The sequence below is a fragment of the Zootoca vivipara genome, chromosome 3, assembly GCF_963506605.1.
Source record: "Zootoca vivipara chromosome 3, rZooViv1.1, whole genome shotgun sequence".
NCBI classification, from domain to species: domain Eukaryota; kingdom Metazoa; phylum Chordata; class Lepidosauria; order Squamata; family Lacertidae; genus Zootoca; species Zootoca vivipara.
Window position 1 is genome coordinate 103,434,713 of NC_083278.1, and position 20,360 is coordinate 103,455,072.

Below are 20,360 nucleotides of genomic sequence, written 5' to 3' on the forward strand. Positions count from 1 at the left end.
CATGATCATTCAGGGGCGGGGCCACAAAGTGGGAACGTGGGCGGGGCTACAGGGCCAGCTGGCCTGACGACATCGTGGTGGCGGCAGCGGCCACCTTGTGCTTCTGGGGCTGGCAACGGCGGCGGCTACCCTGCTTGGCTGGAGAGGACGGGAGGGTCGGGCAGGCAAGAGGGGGTGACAGGGTGGGCGAGGGCAAGGCAAGGCACGGCCGCAGTCACGACGGCTCCGAGGCGTTGCTGCATATCAGCATAATATTTCAACCATGTTGTGGGTTCAAGCCCCACCTTAGGAAAAAATTCCTGCATTGCAGGGGGTTGGACTAGATGACCCTTGTGGTCCCTTCCGACTACAATTCTATGATTCTATTGATATATTGCCATAGCATATGCATCATTCTGCTTTCTTGAATTGTCCTACTCCTAGGCATAGCAGCCAACTCCTAGAGGCCTAGGTGCCTCCCCCCCCAAATACTAGTAAATACCGTATGTGAAAGAGTCATCCCCCCCATGTTGATGGGCTTTCTATGTGGGGCTTATCTGCCCCCCCCCATATTTTATTAAGAATGGAAGAGGGAGGGAAGGAAGGAAGAAATAGAGAGAGGGATAACTCATATTTGTGGGTGCCTCTGGGTGACGCTGTGATGCTGGAACTCTGCAGCAAGAGGACGGGAGGGTCGGGCAGGCGAGAGGGGGTGGCAGGGCGGGTGAGGGCAAGGGAAGGCACGGCCGCAGTCACGACAGCTCCGAGGCGTTGCTGCATATCAGCATAATATTTCAACCATGTTGTGGGTTCAAGCCCCACCTTGGGGGAAAAATCCTGCATTGCAGGGGGTTGGACTAGATGACCCTTGTGGTCCCTTCCGACTACAATTCTATGATTCCATTGATATATTGCCATAGCATATGCATCATTCTGCTTTCTTGAATTGTCCTACTCCTAGGCATAGCAGCCAAATCCTAGAGGCCTAGGTGCCTCTCCCCCCCCCCCCAATTACTGGTAAATACCGTATTTGAAAGAGTCACCCCCCCATTTTGATGGGCTTTCTATGTGGGGCTTATCTGCCCCCCCCCAGTATTTTATTAAGGATGGAAGAGGGAGGGAAGGAAGGAATAATAGAGAGAGGGATACCTCATATTTGTGGGTGCCTCTGGGTGATGCTGTGAAGCTGGAACTCTGCAGCAAGAGGATGGGAGGGTCGGGCAGGGGAGAGGGGGTGGCAGGGCAGGCGAGGGCGAGGCAAGACAGGGCCGCAGTCTCGATGGCTCCGAGGCGTTGCTGCATATCAGCATAATATTTCAACCATGTTGTGGGTTCAAGCCCCACATTGGGGAAAAATTCCTGCATTGCAGGGGGTTGGACTAGATGACCCTTGTGGTCCCTTCCGACTACAATTCCATGATTCTATTGATATATTACCATAGCATATGCATGATTCTGCTTTCTTGAATTGTCCTAGGCATAGCAGCCAACTCCTAGAGGCCTAGGTGCCTCCCCCCCCAAAAGAAATTACTGGTAAATACTGTATTTTAAAGAGTCCTCCCCCCCCATGTTGATGGGCTTTCTATGTGGGGCTTATCTGCCCCCCCCCCAGTATTTTATTGAGGATGGAAGAGGGAGGAAAGGAAGGAAGAAATAGAGAGAGGGATAACTCACATTTGTGGGTGCCTCTGGGTGACGCTGTGATGCTAGAACTCTGCAGCAAGAGGAAGATACCGGTACACCTGTACAGGAGCCTTGTAAGCAGCTTTCTCTCTGCTTGATTTACAGCAGGCACGTCCAACAGGTAGATTGTGATCTACCAGTAGATCACTGGATGTCTGTGGTAGATCACTGCTAGATCACTGGCACCCCTAAAAAAAGCTCACCCAAATTTTTCCTCCTCCCTAAAAAAAGCTGAACTATGACCTGAAGCCCTAAACAAAAATGGGCCTCCCTCCCTCCTAAAAGAAGCTCAACAAGTTTGACCTAAACCCCCCAAAACAGGGCTTCCCTTCCTTAAAAAAACTCAACAGCTTTGACCTGAACCCCCCAAAAGGGGGTAGATCACTCCCAGTTTTTAACTCTGTGAGTAGATCAGAGTCTCTTGGGAGGTGGCCACCCCTGATTTACAGTATACAGATGCAGGAGGAGGGGCAGACTGGAACACCAATGCTTTTTATAAACATCACTGTGTCTATCAAAGCTACAGCCCCCCCTTCTTATTCACTTCCTTTTAGCCTTGCAGGGCCACCTTAGTCAAATTGAATCCTCTGCACCCTCATTAAATCGCCAATAGAACTGTTAATGCGATCCCTGAATGCCCATTAACAACTCCCACTGAATAACAATAGGGTGAATAGGGTGCACCTTGCCTGAAGGGATATTTAACTCCATTGTCTTAACTGCTTAAGTACTGGTAGCCACTTTGCTTTATTTATTTGATGTGTTTTTGTTACAGCTGTGTTCCCGCCCCCAGCAAGTGGCGAGCTGCTCTTGCTAAAGCAAAGCCCTTTCCACTTCAGTTTTTGGAGGGGCAAAGTATTGGTTATGGTCTGTAAAATACAATAATTTTTTGCTTCTAGGGGGGGCAGCTGCCCCCTCCTGCCCCCCCTGTCTACACCCATGTCTGGAGGGCCACTGGTTTCGCATTTCAGGATTACACCCCTAAACCCAGGCTTGCTGACTAGGTTTTCTGAAGGCAGAAGGAAAGAGGTTTCCCCCTCTGCCCAAGTGAGTTGCCTGTAATGCAATGGGACTTACTTTTGAGTAGACTTGCATAGGATTGTATTGTAAGGCTATCCTATACACACTTACTCAGGAGCTGACTATAGCAGGACAGTCTTCCAATTTGCACTCGAATATGTGTTTTTTAGACACTTGGGCTTGTAGACAGGGCAATACAAGTTTTTTGTTACTATAATAAAGAAAACCACTGCTTTTCCATTCATTCATTCTACTTTAAGCTCTACCTAGGGTGGTCAGATAAAAAGAGATCAGGGCTCCTTTACCTTTAATAGTTCTGTGCAGAAGATGGATGCTCACCAGGTAGCCAGCTATTAAAGGTGCAGAAGCCTTGTCTTTTCCCCCCATCTGGCCAGCCTAGTTCCACCTACGATGGAAGGCTCTGGCTTTGGGCAGAGGTAAGATTCACTTCTTGAGAAGCAACAAAGCGAAAAGCAGAAGAGACAACTGAGGATTCCCCTCCCCCCTTTTTATGTTGCTTGGGTGTAAAAAGAACAACTTGTCCTTCGCAGAAACACAATGTGATCCACCCATCCCTGTTGTTGCCCTCCCTTTAAGTGGGGCATTATTCCACCCAAGCACTCGCTGAAACTAATGTGAGCTGAACAAGCAGGAAGCCTTGGCAGAATTCGCCTTGTGGCTTCTCCTCCTTTGGGAAGTGCTGTGCAGTCTGGCTGGTGGGTGGACCGAGTTATTTGTAGATGGCTGGGGTGACCTGATATTTAAAAAGACAACTTCCTTATTTTACTTTTTTTAAAAAAAAAACCAAGCGGGGAAGAAAAAAATTGCAGAGCTTAAACCGCAGGAGTTTTCCTGAAGTTTTAAGTTCTGCAACTTTTTCCCCCTCCCCCTGCCAAAAATCTGTATCTCTCCAGGGTTAACTCAGTGGAACGTTCCAGCTGAATCACGGGAAGATTAAAACACCACACTTGGAATCACGTACCCAAAGTTAGATAATTTAACGTTGCCTTAAATTCTGATCTATTTCATTTCTTAATCCACCCATCCCTCCTCCACCTTGGAAGAAGGCAATTTTTAAACTAGCCTGCTAAGAGGTTAGCAGCTTGCACTTCCATGTTGGAAAAAAATTCTCCCAGCATGAAAACACAGACTAGTCTCTTGGCAGGCTAGTAACTTTGGTAAGTCTAATTTACAAGGCTGATAGAAGCACAGGAAGCTAGAGTTGGGCTCCTTGCTGTCATCTAGTCCAACCTCCAGGTCAATGGAGGAATCGTGCAGCTACGACACCCCTGAAATATGACTGCCCAACCCCTGCTTAAATGCCTCCAGTATGGAAAGCCCTCACTATTGTGCCAAGGCAGTTTCTTCCACTGCCAAACAGCTCTTACTGATGCGAGGTTTCCAACCTTCTTCCTGAGAAACTCCTAATAAATTTCTGAAGAACCTCAGATTTCCTAAGCATGCAGTTTGCAAGGCCTTTGGCTTAAAGCCAGGCAAGATAAGCAGCAGCTCGCTTCAGAAAACAAGACGCGCGGCCATGGAATGAGGCGAGATTTCATTCAGGTCAGCAGAAAGTAAAGCTCAAAAGAAACACTGCAATCTAAGGTAATCCCTGGTTAACTAGAGTTCGCCTTCTTTCTCTCTTCGGATGCCTATCGAGCATAGCTGCCAAGTTTTCCCTTTTCTCGCGAGGAAGCCTATTCAGCATAATGGAAAATCCCTTAAAAAAGGGATAACTTGGCAGCTATGCTATCGAGTTCTCAAATCTTGCAAGTGATTTCACTGAGAAAGTTAGCTAAGCTATTTAAAAATGGTTTTTAAAAAAGGAAATGCCTACCACATTCTGCAATACTGAAACCATTTTCTCAAAGGCTTTGGTAAGAACCAGATAAGCCACTTGAAAGGACCACACCCATTAAAACAATCCCTTAAACCAGGGGTCCCCAAACTAAGGCCCGGGGGCTGGATGCGGCCCAATCGCCTTCTAAATCCGGCCCGCGGATGGTCCGGGAATCAGCATGTTTTTACATGAGTAGAATGTGTCCTTTTATTTAAAATGCATCTCTGGGTTATTTGTGGGGCCTGCCTGGTGTTTTTACATGAGTAGAATGTGTCCTTTTATTTAAAATGCATCTCTGGGTTATTTGTGGGGCATAAGAATTCGTTCATATTTTTTTTCAAAATACAGTCTGCCTCCCCCCACAAGGTCCGAGGGACAGTGGACCGGCCCCCTGCTGAAAAAGTTTGCTGACCCCTGCCTTAAACCAAGGAAACTGTGTGGCTATCTCAAGGGGGGATAATGCCTCAAGGGTCCCTCCTTCCCCCCCCCCAGCAATAGCTCCCTAGAACAGCCTTCCCCAACCTTCAGTTCCCAGAAGCCCAGATAAAATGGTCCACAGTCAGAGATGCTGGATGCTGTAGCCCAAAGTATTTGGATGGCATCAGGTTACAGAGAGCGCCTGCACCCGAATTGCACAGCAAGCAACACCTGACGAAATTCCTTCTTCAACATACCAACTAAAGGCCCACAAGAGCCCATCGAATGGACTTGTCTCGAAAACCATTCGGCTCACCTGGCACAGCCAAGACAGATGGAGAAATGTCAGCTTTCTTGGTAATTTGGCTGCTGTTCCAATGCCAGTGAATCGCAATGGGCTCAGGGGGCCCCACAGCATGGCACGTGAGATTGAACGGCGTGTTCCGGGTAACGTTCAGCCCCTGGGGCTGCTTAAGGAAGTACGGCAGTCCTGCCACGCAACAGGAGAGAAAGGATGGTTAGGCAGACTAAAGAGACAAAGTGCAAACTCCAAAGAGTAAACTGTAATAACACAGATCGGTATGAATGATCCCATCATGGCAAACTTCAGATCTGTTTCCCCCCCCCCCCCCGAGCAAGAGCAATGATGTCATCTGCTGGAGGGCCAACTGGCAGACCCTCCTTGCTCCTCTGGACAAGTGAACCGAGGTGATAATGAGGCTTTAGCATAAAGGAAGGGAGAGAAAGAGACAAATACAGGTGAAACTCGGAAAATTAGAATATCGTCGAAAAGTGGATTTATTTCAGTAACGCAACTTAAAAGGTGAAACCAATATATGAGATAGATGCGTGACATGCAAAGCAAGATATGTCAAGCCTTTATTTGTTGTAACTGTAATTATTTGTCATTAGGCGGGTCAATTATAAATGGAATTTAATTAATGAAATGTAATAGCGATGTTTATTTTTGTATTATTGTAACTATTTGTTTTATTACTGTGGAATTTCCAAAAGAAAGCATTTGTAAAAATCAAAAGAAAAAGAAAAACTAATAAGTTGCATTACTGAAATAAATGCACTTTTCAACGATATTCTAATTTTCCGAGTTTCACCTGTAAGTACGAGTTGGACACTTTCCTTTTCTTTGATGGGCTTCCCCCTTCCCCCTACCAATTTAAATGGTAACACTTCTTTTGCAAAGAAAAAAGCTTTTAATTAGAAACACAGACTGATGACGTATCTTTTGCTAAAGCGTTATACAAGTCGCCGCCGTGTCATCAGAAATAAGCACCACTGAGATCAATGGAGCATCCCAAACGTGTGTACTCCCCTTGGAGGCGTGGCTATGCGAGCCACTGTGATTTGCTCCCAACATTTCAAAATTTACCACTGCATGGACAGAGTCCCAGATTCCTTATCCCTGGTCTAAGGAGAGGGTTTCCTCAAGGAAGCCCCTACTACAGTTCAGAAGCGCGGGAGAACTGTCCAGAAAACACGGTTCTGCCTCTGACAGCACAACTCTATGCACTTCTACTCGAGAAGCAAGTTACACTCCCGGGTATGGATTGCTGCATGATCGTGACTACCTGGGCAGAGGGAAAGTGAGAAGACAGGAGGCAATACTGACCAGGCTATCCTGCAGTTGAAACAAGGGTGCCTGCCCTCTGTTCTGGAAGCAGATGGATAAAATACTGTATATGCATTGGCCTTTTTGAGCGTAACATGGGTTGCAAACGGAAGACCGTTCATACAAGGGGTCTTCTCTTTCTCCCTTGCAGATCCCTTTACTCCTCAAAAAGCTTCTCCGCAGGATCGGGGCGACCTACTGGCCTTTGTAGGCTACGCCATGTGGGTTTGCCGGAAGATAATGGGGAGAAATTTCATGAAAATTGGAGCTTCCTCCAGGTTTTTCCGCAATTTCCCAGATTGGTTCTGCGTTTAGTTCATTTTTTTCCCTTCCAGTTCTCTCGGAATAGTCACTCTCATATTTGTTAATACAAAATCTCCCAAGCTAGCTATTCATCCACAGTTTTACATTATCAAGTGCTTTCTTTCAAAACTAAGCATACCTTCCAACAAAACCAAAATAGGATCTGACACGATTTCTTCGCTGTTGACTTTCAGTTTGCAGGTGTAGGACCCATTATCAGAGCGTAGGACATTGGGTATACTGCATGGGAGAAGTGGGGGAAAGACTTAAAATTTTGGTTTTTTTTTCCTTAAGAAAACATTTCTATTCCACCTTTCATACACAGCAAGAAGACCGGGTACTCCCCCCCCCCAAAAAAAAGAACAATAAAATTGCAATTAAAAATAGAATGGCCAGTAAGTTAATAAGGAACCAATGGATGGTATTATTATTATTATTATTTAATACTACTGAGTGCCAAGAAGACATAAAAGCTAATTGCACACGATTGTTAAATTATGGGATAATTAAAATATACCATAATTAAAATACACAATAAAATGATTCAATTGAAACATTAAGATATAAATGCCCATGATTAAAATGTGCAATAAAATAGCACAGCAATAAAAAACAGCAGACTCTTGGCTGTGAGCCCTGGAAGACCTGCTCCCTTCCTTTGCAAGCCTTTTCCCACCTGGCCTGGAAGGGTAAGGCCCTGACTGACTCCAGCTACAAAATATGAGGCTGCTGAACAGAATCTTGGACGGGCCTGTTGTTTAGGGAGTTTTGTTGTGGGTGGGGGGTTGTCACTGTGAAATTTTTGTATCTCTATTTTGTATCTTAGGATTTATGTGGAAGTTGTTCTAATTTGGTTGTTTTGGTTCAATTTGATATTTGGTTTATTCTTCATGACTACTTTTGTTATGTTTGCAGTTATGTAATTTTTTTATACGTTGTAAACTGCCTTGAACACGGTTTTAACTTTAGAAAGGTGGCATACAAATAAAATGATTGATTGATTGATGGTAAAGAGATCAGTGTAAACAGGTGCATCTTCGGAGGCCGGCGGAATGCCAATAAAGATGCAGAATCTCATGGAATGCAGTCCCTGCTTAAATACAACCCTGGTGAAAAAGCCCGCCTTTGCATCAAAACAAACTAATAGGCCATGTTAAGGTTAAGTGGGTTCAATCTGTTGGTTTTAGTGTCCTTACTGGGAGAGTAAGGGGGCAATCTCTGGGTTATTTGTGGGGCATTGGAATTCGTTCATTATTATTTTTCAAAATATAGTCCGCCGTCCGCCCCCAAGGTCTGAGGGACAGTGAACTGGCCCCCTGCCGAAAAAGTTTGCTGACCCATGGTCCTAAGTCTCCTTCCGCTTTATGATTCTAACTCGTGCTTTTTCATACTTTTACAATATTAAGCAGCTGCTGACCGGACCTTTGAACTGCACGGAGGTTACTTACTTGAAAGTAGATATCATGGTGGTCACTTCGTTGTCATCAAACTGAAAAAACTGGCTGGCTATCCTGTCGGCGCCAACAAGCTCCTTCCCATTCTTCCACAAGGAAATGAGTGCCGAGTCGTGGTTGATTAGTGATTTAGGAACACTGATAGAGCAATTAAATTTTATTTCCATGTGCTCGGCAACCACGATACTTCCTACTGTAGGGTTGAACTTAAACGACCCAAGAGGGTGAGCAGCGTTGCCTTCAGTAGATAAGAGCTTATTCGTTTTCACAGTATTGGAGTCTACGGGATGTGTCGGTGCATAGATGGTGGGAGTGCTGTTTATCCTGACCTCCAAGGAGCGGGGAAATCGGTGTGCGCCATTCGAGTCCTTTAAAGGTAAATGTGATTTTACGGGTGCCGACGAGTCGAATCCCTTCGCTTCTTGTTTCGCTTCAACAGGACCTGCAAATTAAGACAAGTTTTTTGTTCCAACATTCTCAACAAGGTTACACGGTTTTTAAATTCCCCCTTACCTCCAGCATCTTGCCTTTGTCTACACTGGGCGATGGAATACAGATTATCAGATGCTTTGAGGGTGTTGACAGGGGAGATGACTTTGCAAAGAATCATAGACTTGGAAGGGACCTCAGTGAAGGCTGGGCCATTGGGGCAAATGGGGCACTGCCCTCTCCCAAACACAGCCTGCCTCCACGTATCCCACTCAAGTAATATTTTGACCCTGGATCCTAATAGCGCCTTTTCAATCTGCGAATTATTTTCCGTAAATCTGTATTTTTTTATCAAGCTTAAATATTGTACTCAACTGCTGAGAACTTAACCAATCTGCCACATGATCTTTCATCTCTCCATATCTTTCAATTTGTAATCCTCCCCAGTGACAATTAGCGGGTCTATATGTACTCCAGTTTATCTGTATGTTAATTTTTTCCCCTAGCCAGGGCTTCCGTTGATGACAGCCACATCAATGTTTTCCTTTCTAGTAGGTTTTTATATTTTCCCCATACCTTAAAGAGATTTTTCCTGATTATGTGGTTTGAAAAGCTCTTCTATATCCTAGCCTTCCCGTACCACAGGCACACATGCCATCCAAATTTTAGATCATGCCCTTCCAGGTCTAACAGGTGGCTGTTATTTAGTAAGATCCATTCTTTCAACCAGCATGAACATGATGCGTCAAAGTATCATTGTAAGTCAGGGTGGGCAAAACCAACTCTCTCTTTGGTGTCAATCATAATTTTATGTTTTCTCCTGGGTTTTCTTGCCTGCCAAATAAACTTAAGATAGATCCTTCTGCCATTCCTTGAAATTTCGAATATCATTAACTATAGGTACCGTCTGAAATAGGAATAGCATCTTTGGGAGTATATTCATTTTTATTGGGCGTTCCCGTTTTGGTGATGGCAGCCCTGGTTTAAGGAGCCATTTGGTGCCTGAGTTTCTAATGCTGAGTTCAACCAAAATATATCGTCCTGTAACTGAAGTCCATTCTGTCCCTCTAGGGATGAGGAGTACCAGTCTTTGCCCTCTTTTATGGGGCAGCCCTCCGGGGATTTGAAGAGTGCTGCTATCAAGGCTCCTTCTCAGCTGTCCTGCTTCTCTGGGTTACACAGATCCAACACCGTAAACTTTTTCTCATAGGATTTCACTCCGCCGACCCAGAGGGCTAGCTGTGCTAGACCCATCTGCCCTGTACTTTACAGTCATACCTCTAGTTACGTATGCTTCAGGTTGCATACTTTCAGGTTAAGTACGCGGCGGACCTGGAAGTGTTTACTTCCGGGTTCCGCCACACGTGCATGCGCAGAAGCGTCCTGCGCGCTTCATGCATGCGCAGAAGCGCTGCTCTAGATACGTACTTTTCGAGGTGCGAATTGCACCCCGGAACGGATCAGGTACGTATCTAGGGGTACCAATGTACATTTTAAACAGTATCATACTAATAGCCATGGCTCCCCCCCAAAATCATGGGAACTATAGCTTGTTAAAGGTGCCAAGAGGGTGCTGATATCCTCACAGAGCTACAGTTTGTAGATTTAACTCAGAAGAGGGATTGATAGTTAAAACTACTCTCCCAACTGTAGCTCTGGGAATTGTCGCCATCCATTCTACAGAAAGAAAATAGAAGGGATTTGCGCTGTGTGCATGTGTGTGTGCCTGAGCAGCAAAGGAGTAAGTGCTGTTCAGCAAAAACTGAAATGCAACACGCCTGAATATGCTTAATAATTAACTAAACTTTTTGCTTGAACTTTGCCTGTGCAGAATTGTGAACATTTGTCCCAATTGCTACTCAAGGATTTGCAGCCCCCACTGTTGGAGGGCAAAAGACACCCACGGTGTCATAATGTGTGAACCATGTTTCTGTGGGGAAAAACAAAAGCAAGCCAAGCAAGTAAAAAGCCAAGCAAGTCTCTGCCCCCATCTGCACTATGCCTTTAAAGCAGTATCGTAACCACTTTAAACCGCCGTGGCTTCCCCCAAAGAATCCTGGGAGCTGTAGTTTGTCAAGAGTTTCCGAGAGGACCCTATTCTCTCCACAGAACGACAGTTCTCAGAGTGGTTTAGAAACCAATCCCTTTTCACTTGTGAATTAAAACACCTATAAAACCAGAAAAGCTTTAAAAAAGCAATATAGGTAATGGAAAGGTATGCGTTGGTAGGTTTTTCAGGAAACTTTCAAAACAACTTAGTGATGACTTCTGCTTAATGCCCAAAGGCAGGGAGTTCCAAAGTTTAAGCTCTGCCCACCAATGCGGAACAAACATTACGGGGCACTTGTAAAAAGTTTTACTTCTGTTTCACTTCTGTTATAGGCGAGATTGCTTCTATGCCATGACTCAGGGGTGTAGCGTGGGGAGAGCATGGGGCTGTTGCCCCGAGAACATGATTTTGAGAGGGCACGAACCTCATGCAGGGATCCCTAACCCGCCTGCTCCTGGGGGTCTCTGGGCCCTGGAGCCTGGCCTGGCCATCCCGCCACAGCCCCAGCCCCCTTGCTGAATGACTGCCCAGCTAGTGTTGGGGGGATGCACCCGCCAAGGGCTATGTCAACTGGTCGGGCTTCCCCCTGCATGGGCAGGCAGGCAGCGCAGCCCTGCGAACCCTCCTTGCCCCACACCTGCCCGGCAGTGGTAAGGGTTGGGCTGGGCATGTTGGGTTTCATTTACCCTCCGTGCCCAGCCCCTGCTCCCACCTAGTACATGTGCACCCCAGGCGCCAAGAAAGGACACAGTAAGGGGGGGGGGAAACCACACTGAATGTTATGTTAGGAGTCGAATACGGTTTCCCCCGACAAAGAATACTGGGAACAGTAGTTCACCCCTCACAGAGCTACCCTTAGCAAATGACAGTTCCAGGGATGCTTGGGGGAAGGTCATGGGCACTGAATGTGCTTTAATATACGGTGCGGATTTGCTCTATGGCGTGCATTTCCTATCATATGCAGACGTGCCTTGGAGCACTATATAATTTCAATTCTTTTGCATGTGCAAATTGTAACATACAGTACATGCCTTGTTAAGGTGTGGGTTTATTTGGTGCACACATCCCGCTGCAGTGTGTTACTTCATGTGTGCTACTTCATGTGCCCTGTCAAGGGCCTCCAATGAACTCAGATGGGAATCCTTTCCTCTCTCTTTTTTTAACAAAGCTCACAAAAATCTTGTGAGGGTAGGTGAAAGTGAGAGGCAGACCACCTATACTGTAACCACTGACCCTATCACTTGGATTAGAAGCACATTGTGCAATGCAGCCCTTTAAGGCAGGTTGAAAGGGTATGCGCATGCAATCCACTGCAAGAATAGTCATCTACGGCTATTTCTGCCCACAGCAACTCCTTGGTTTTAAGACAATTTTGTTTTGTTTTATTGTCCCATTTTCTGTGGATTGTTCTTGCGTGCACCGCTTAGAAATGCAAACAATTAAGCAGGAACGTACAGTAAATGCCTTAGGTGAAAAATAAATAAATAAAAGTAAGTTTCCCAGCTGCCTTCTTGGCTCCACCTTTCCTCTGAAGCCTGCCAGGCCGGTGAAGATGTGATCTATGGCTGGAGCAAAAATCAGGAGGGGATTCCGAGTAAGGTCAATTGGATAGAACAGAGGTGGCCAGGCAGGAACAGAGATGCCAAACAGCTTTCTTCATCCCACTGTGCTCCCAAAAGCAGCTACACACACACACACACCGGGTCAGTTATCCATAGCAGCTACACATTGTGTTTATCTCTGTACTGTATACACTAAATTTAGGAATTCATTGTATTCCTAATGACTGTTCAAAAGGAACCAATGGCCAAGCACTGCTCCCACATATGCAATGGAAACTGTGGCCAGAGCAAGGAGAGTGTGTGTGTGTGTGTTTTGCGGGCTCAATTTATGAAAACAAAAGTTGGGGGTGGTACTCAGACCTACCGAAAGGAATGGACCTGTCTTAATCGGGTTGGTTAATTTCAACGAGTAAAAGCTTTGCTGAATTACCACCCTTTTAAAAAACCTTGCCTGGAAGTTAAGGTCTCTCTACTCGAGAAAAAAAAGGGATGTACTGTATAAGAAGAGATGGAGGCAATCAATCTCTGATCCCGTTCGGAGATCTCTCCCTCTTTCTTCCTCTCTTCATTCACAGGCAGGTGCCAAGCCCGAGCTGTGCTCGGATTAAAAGCGAGGACAAAAGTAATCCTCTCCCCCCCCCCTTGCAAACTCTCTTTTCGCATAGAGCGCAGGAGGGTGGAGGGATGACGTTCCCCCCACCCTGAGTCCCAGCGCCTTTCTGGAGCCTACCAAATGCAAGGGAATGAGACACCCTCCAAAACGAAAAGTTGGAAGACGGGGTAACCCCCCCCCCCGACACCTTTCCGACATCCAACCAACTCCTGTTCCAGGACTTCGGACGCGTAACCAAACGCGGGAGGGAAAAGAGGCGCCTTACCTTTTGCGCAAAAGGACGACGCCGACGCCACCAGCAGCAGACCCCAAAAGCTTCCCATGGCGACTTTGAAGCGGGCTTGGCAAGCGTCCGACCAGGCCACCTCCAAAGCCGGGTTTCCCTCCGGAGCCGCCGGGCGAAGAGTCCCCGCGGCGCTCAGACGCCGCCGCAGAAAATCGCCAAGCCAGAGATCCCTGACCCAAAACAAAAGTTCTGGGCGAAACTTGAGCGGAGGCGGGGACGGAGAGAGGTCCCTCCTCCTCCTCCGACTCCGGGGCGGGCGCGGGGAGGCGGATTTCGGGGGGCTGGGAGCGGGAGGGCTGGCCTTCTTCTGGTCTGGGAAGAGAAGGGGCTCCGATTCCCGCCAGGGGGCGAATAGTACAGTACTTGGATGGAGACACGCAGGTCGTACAGGAATCTTGAAGCGCCTTAAAGACTCCCCGCGGAAGCTTACATGGTCGCGGCAGGAGCTTTTACGCACACATAAAACTCACACACGTAGAGAGGCTAGTAGTTACAGGTAGGTAGCCGTGTTGGTCTGCCGTAGTCGAAACAAAATTTAAAAATTCCTTCCAGTAGCACCTTAGAGACCAACTATGTTTGTCATTGGTATGATCTTTCGTGTGCATGCACACTTCTTCAGAATCTGAAGATTTATTTTGTTTCGACGTAGAGAGGCTGGCATTGTAAAGCAGCCCTCGCCAACCTGGCGCCCTCCAGATGTTTTGGACGAAAACTCCACATCGGATGGGAGTTGTCCCAAAACATCTGGAGGGCGCCAGGTTGGCAAAGGCGGTATGTAAACAGTAAAGCACTGCATTGCAAAGCTGTGACACGACTGTGCAAAGCTGAAATGTATACAAGATGTGAGTCGCGGGAGTTGACGAGATTTATTGGGGGGGGGCAGAACCGAGTTATCTACAGTGTGATGGGTCAGTTGGTTCAGTAAAGGTAAAGGGACCCCTGACCATTAGGTCCAGTCGTGACCGACTCGGGTTGCAGCGCTCATCTTGCGTTATTGGCCGAGGGAGCTGGCGTACACCTTCCAGGTCATGTGGCCAGCATGACAAAGCCGCTTCTGGCGAACCAGAGCAGAACACGGAAACGCCGTTTACCTTCTTGCTGTAGCGGTACCTATTTATCTACTTGCACTTTGACGTGCTTTCGAACTGCAAGGTTGGCAGGAGTTGGGACCCAGCAATGGGAGCTCACCCCATCTTAGGGATTTGAACTGCCGACCTTCTGATCGGCAAGCCCTAGGCTCTGTGGTTTAACCCACAGCGCCACCCGCGTCCCTACCAGTTAGTTCAGTATTTTTTATTTATTTACTTGCCTTTGATGTGAATGGTCACCTTTTAACTTGTATCCATTTGAGCTTCGCACTGAAATTTTTTTATCTCTTTTGCGTGACCTTTTGATCCCACTGTTTACATTTTTTCCTTGTCAGGATCCCTTTGTCTGTGTGTGGATCTGCCGGGTTAGAATCGCTTTGGCATCTGAGGAAAGCTTATACTCAAACATCCTGCTAGTTTCTGAGGTGCCAGAAGACTCCCTTTTATCCTGAAAAGAGAGACAGCAGGATCTCACCTGGCTCTCAAATTATTGGGGTGTAGTGATGTTAACCTTAGTTAGTTTTAAGCCAACTATGTGGCATAAGATTTGATAAAATTGTGGTGAGTCAGGGTTAGGGCTTGTTTAGGCTTCATTAAGGGCACCTTTACCCCATTTTTGAGCACAGATCTCAACTTACCAGCCAATGATAGCATTTTAAAATTATTATTTAAAGTGCTTCCCTTTATCTCGAATGTTCTAAACTTCAGGGCGGACCCGCATCATGTATTTAAAGCACATTTAAATCTGTGTCAAATGTACTTTAATTGGCGTGGATCTGTCCAAAAAGTATACTTCTTATTGCCCATCTCTGTAAAATGTTCTCTCTTTTGATTATTGATAATACTGCATTTTAAACTTTTTTTTTCAGGCAATTGTTGTATCTCAAAGTGGCTCACATAAACGAAAAAGCAGGCCCTGTCATCAGGCTTAGAGGCTAAAAGGACAAGAGCCCCAAGGAAAGGGGAGGGGAAATGTGTACTTCAAGGTTAGAAAAAAGTGGCAAGCTGCAAGCATTTATGGCCATATTCTCACATCATATGTTTAAATCGGTATAATAACACTTTAAACAGTCATGGCTTTCCCCAAAGAACTCTGGGAGTTGTAGTTTGCTAAGGGTACTGAGTGTTGTTAGGAGACCCCTAGTCCGCTCAGAGAGTTACAATTCCCATAATTCCCCGTGAATATGGATTGTTAAACCACACCTGGGACTAAGTTTATAAATGCACTGGAAGCTGATATCTGTGAAAGGCTTTTCTGGCGGGGGTGTCGGGGGGGGGAGCAAGAAAAGGTTTTCTACACTTTTAAGAGATTCACGATCACATTATAAAACTAGACAGGTTTTTTTTTTAATGGCTCCCAGATTATAGATATAAGCAATCTGTATAGTCGTGTCCGTAGTGTGTCTCAGATATAAAAGTACCTTTCAAAATTAAATAAATAATGGTGGGGCCAGGCGGGAGGAGATGCAAATTGTTCCCAGATGCCTTTTAACGTCTGGGGGAAAGAAGAAAATGCTTATTCAGTATACAGCCCAAGCTGCACTACTGGCAGATATTGAATTTCTGCTTCTCTCTCTTTTTAGCCCTGAAAACGTATTGACATCTTGAAGCAATCAGCGGCTTCGAAAAGGCACGTGCCTCCAGCAGCCCAAGGGACAAGCAAGACATGACAGCAGCAACAGTCTTGAGTGCCAGGCCTGGGTCGCTTCCATTTTCCTGCGCAGCAAACTGTGTCTCTGTGTGAATTTAAAGCACAGAATGGGTAGCAGGGTGGTGTTTATATGTGCCAAATCTTTTCCCTGGCTAGGCCTCTTCCCTCTAACATTGCTTCTGCCTGATTTTCTCTCCACGGGGCTAACTCCCACTATGGGCCTCTTTCGACATCCCCTTTTATTATGGCACATTCAAAATCATTTGTGTTCATGAGGGTATCGAGCCAGTTATACCAGTGATGTGCGGTGAATTTTTTTGTAGGGCTGTATGTAGATTTGGTGACTCCAAGGGTCATCGAGTCAAACCACCTGCAACGCAGGAATCTCCATTCAAGCATCCCTGGCAGAGGCCTAAAAACCATCAGTGAAAGAGAGTTCACAGCCTCCCAAGGAAGCCCATTCCCCGGCCGGTCAATTTTCCAGTTCCTAGCAGCTTGCAAAAAGAAGAAGAAGAAATTGGCTTGGCTTTGTTTTTTGAAGAAGACAAACCCAGGTGGAAGGGTGGATTCCATCTCCCAATTTAGAAGCTAAGCAGGTACACGGAAAAGTCCTGCCAGGAACATTAATGGGACTAGGCTGGAGCCGCTAGTTCATGGACCGCACACCACTTGAGTTATAGGCCATCCAGCTTTCACAGATGTTTGTGCCTGCAAAGGTTTGGAGGCATACTAAGTTGTATTCAGACCCGCTGAGATGAATGAACCTAAAATAGGACATGAGTCCACTGACGTCAGTGGATCTACTCTGAGTAGGACTAGACTGAATATCACCCACTGCTTTGTTTTCAACCAGTGCTTGTCCTGTAACTTCCTGTTGAAATCCTGAAAGTTTTAATACCACAAATGGTGTTTTTTTTTAAGGGGGGGCCCCACTTTCATTATGCTGCAGCACAGAGTGCCCCTTTAGAAGGCAATAATATACCCTCCTATAATATACCCCTATGGTGCTGGAGGAGACTCTTGAGAGTCCCATGGACTGCAAGAAGATCAAACCTATCCATTCTGAAGGAAATCAGCCCTGAGTGCTCCCTGGAAGGACAGATCGTGAAGCTGAGGCTCCAATACTTTGGCCACCTCATGAGAAGAGAAGACTCCCTGGAAAAGACCCTGATGCTGGGAAAGATTGAGGGCACTAGGAGAAGGGGACGACAGAGGACGAGGTGGTTGGACAGTGTTCTCGAAGCTACGAACATGAGTTTGACCAAACTGCGGGAGGCAGTGCAAGACAGGAGTGCCTGGCGTGCTCTGGTCCATGGGGTCACGAAGAGTCGGACACGACTAAACGACTAAACAACAACAACAACATACCCTCCAACATTTCTGGGATGAAATTAGGGGCGTCCTGTTCCATAATACAGTAATAATAATATTATTATTTATACCCTGCCCATCTGCCTGGGTTGCCTCAGCCTCTCTGGGCAGCTTCCAACATATATAAAAACATTAAACATAACAAAACATAATAAAACATTTAAAAACTCTGCTAGGCAGGGCTGACTTCAGATGTTTTCTATAGTTTGTATGGTTATTTATCCATGTAGTTTGGGAGTCACATAGCTCTAGACCCCCCAACATTTCTCCTATGAAAATAAGGACGTCTTCAGGAAAAGCTGGACATTCTGGGATCAAATCAGAAACCGGGATGACTTCTGTAAATCCGAGACTGTCCCTAAAAAATAGGGACACTTGGAGGGTCTGCAATGATGCAAAAACACTGGGGAAGCATCTCTGATGGACTAGTAAATATGGATGGTCCAGTATAAAGTGACCACTAATGGGCTATTATTGTGACATGTTGCAGAATGTACCTCCACAAAAATGGAGCAGTTTGGAGGGACCCTATAGGAGACAAATACACCCCCCCACACACACATGTGTCTATCTGGGGAGAAGGCGTTTCAGCTGGAAGGGGCAAATAGGGGAGCAGCAGCACCCCTGCTTCCACTGGACTTTTATTTTCTCTCCCCCCACCCTCCAATTTATAGGGAAATTGGTGATGACCTGATTCTGACACAGGGTCATGGTGCCATAACATCAAGTTTGACCCTTGGAAAAGAAGAAAGCAAAATGTGAAACAGCTGTTATTAGACAACAGGGGAAATGATTTTCCCCTTCAACCTAGAATTCTTAGTTTTGCTGTGTTCCTATGGGGCACAACTACTCCTGTCTTCACTAATTTTAAATTTCTACAGATGTATGGTTAGGAAGGAAGGCCTGCAGCCAAAATGCTGGTTCTTCTTTTCTTTAATTTTCCTTTTGGTTTGTTTACAGCATGTATAGCCCACTCTTCATCGAATGGTTTCAATCCCAGAGTGCGGAACCAAGTAATAAAATTAAACTAGAGAGAAACAATATACAGAAATGCCCCCCCCCCAAAAAAATCATATGAGCAGGACAACTAAACAATTCTATCATAAGGCAAACAAGCAAAATTGCAACAACGTAAATTAATATTTCCAATTTAACAAAGTTAAATTGCAGGGCTGCCGGGTAGTGATGTTCGGATGGCCCTATCTATTTCAGCAAAGAAGTTATTTTTGCAAATATTGTTGTAGTCTTGGCTTTTGCTTGAATCCAGTGGCTCACAAACCATCCTCAATAGCAAAATCCTTCTTATACAGTACTAGAATCTTCAGGGAACCCTTCTCACATCGACTTCTCTGCCAAGGAATAAATTGTACAGATTTACTAATATTTGTATGGCCAGATTGGGAGTCCTCTAAAAAGACTTGCATTTCAAGGCTCAGGTTAACAAAGAGTTCTGTTGAAAGCTGCTTTTTTTAAAGAGTTACTTTGGCGCAGCTCCTGCAATGTGAGACCGCACTATTGTAATCACTTCTGAATTTTTTTTAAAAAAGTTTGCTTGACACCTACTGCCACCAACTGGAGATGCAGTTGGCTTGTCATTACTTCATCACTTATTTTCAACATGTGGCTGTTCAAAGAGCAGATATGTTCCTTGAAGTCTGCATCTATTGGCACCGGAGTTTAATTAAAAGCAATGCATCAAAGTGAAATGAGTTGCCTTCCTGAGAAGAGATTAACAGTCTGGTGATTAGATAACAAAGTTGGAATAGCCAGGCTCCAGGGATGAAAATTCCATTGCTGAAGAGCAGTCACTAAGTGTGCTTTTCTGCTAAGGATTTGGTGTGTGGGGGGGGGGGGTTGTGATTCAGTTTACTTTTAAAGGTGAATCTGCTTGAATCACACTTTCTGAATCAGCGACACTTCAAAATTTGCACTTCTCTGAATCTTGCAGTGCAGTTCTCCAACCAAGTTATGTACTGGGGTACAGAGTTCCTTAAATCCATGTACTGTATTAGTAAAAATTTCATACAAAAAAACCCCCTTTTATTTAGGGGAAATTACTTTGCAAAAAAAAATGTGTATATTAGGCACATTTGCATAGAAACATGTGTACATTAGCCGAAATTTACACCCAAATGCCGGTGGATTTTCACGAGGACTTTAAAAAACAACATTTATGTAATATATAGTACTATACAATATTTTCGGCTATATTATTAACAAGATATTGGATACTGCAATGGATTGTGTTAGGTTACATTTTAATAATATGCTGATTTGTATATTCCACTTTTTCGTACTATTTGGATAACTGGTGACGTTATTTGGCTTAAGCAATAAAGCTTTGGATGTAGAAATAGAGGCGTGACATTTTATTCTTTGATTTCAGTAACATGTGATGCAAACTTCCCATTGGTTATCTCAATATTCCAAAAAAAATGGAATACTCGGTTCTCATTTAATTAATGTGAAAGTGGTATTCATACAGTATTTGTGAAAGTTGGGAGCACTGGAAAGTGGAGCAAGGTACTTTTTAAAAAAATCAGCAAACAATGGCTATATTTTGAGCACAGTCACAAAATGTGTTGTTCATTGGAGCTGAGCACCTGACTAGATTCCGCCCCTATGTTCTCAGTGAGAAGCCAGAGTCCCATTCACAAACTACAAACGGACATTGCTTGGCATATTAACTTGCTGGGTCCACTCCAGGGACTTGTCACCACGAAGAGGGGTTTTACACAGCTGAGCCTTATTAAACGCTTGCATAATTGTGGCTTTTGTATTCCACTTGGTGAAAGTAACTTGGACTAATAAGTGCCCGGGGAAATAATGAGGACTTGGTTCCAGGGTATGTTGAAATTTGAGACGTGTGCTTGTTAGCCATTTACTGGAACACCAAGACAACCACTGCTAAGTTAGCAACATGCGCTATTGAAAGCAAGGAGAGAACTCCACTTTGTTTCAAATGAGGGGGGGAATGGACTTTTATC

At 45.4% G+C, this 20,360-nt stretch overlaps 1 protein-coding gene across 2 annotated transcripts in view; it reads right to left on the reverse strand.

Moving 5' to 3' along the window:
* The window catches only part of MERTK (MER proto-oncogene, tyrosine kinase), a 55,421-nt gene extending 41,887 nt beyond the window's left edge, over positions 1 to 13,534 (reverse strand). For both annotated transcript variants that reach the window (XM_035111110.2, XM_035111109.2), the window contains exons 1-4: positions 13,243 to 13,534; positions 8,318 to 8,765; positions 7,009 to 7,109; positions 5,256 to 5,429 (exon numbers count right to left, since the gene is read on the reverse strand). In XM_035111110.2, coding sequence (XP_034967001.2) covers positions 5,256 to 5,429; positions 7,009 to 7,109; positions 8,318 to 8,765; positions 13,243 to 13,300 — 781 coding nt within the window. In that variant the 5' untranslated portion in view covers positions 13,301 to 13,534. The remainder of the gene's footprint in view (positions 1 to 5,255; positions 5,430 to 7,008; positions 7,110 to 8,317; positions 8,766 to 13,242) is intronic.
* Between the last annotated feature and the right edge of the window lie 6,826 nt (positions 13,535 to 20,360).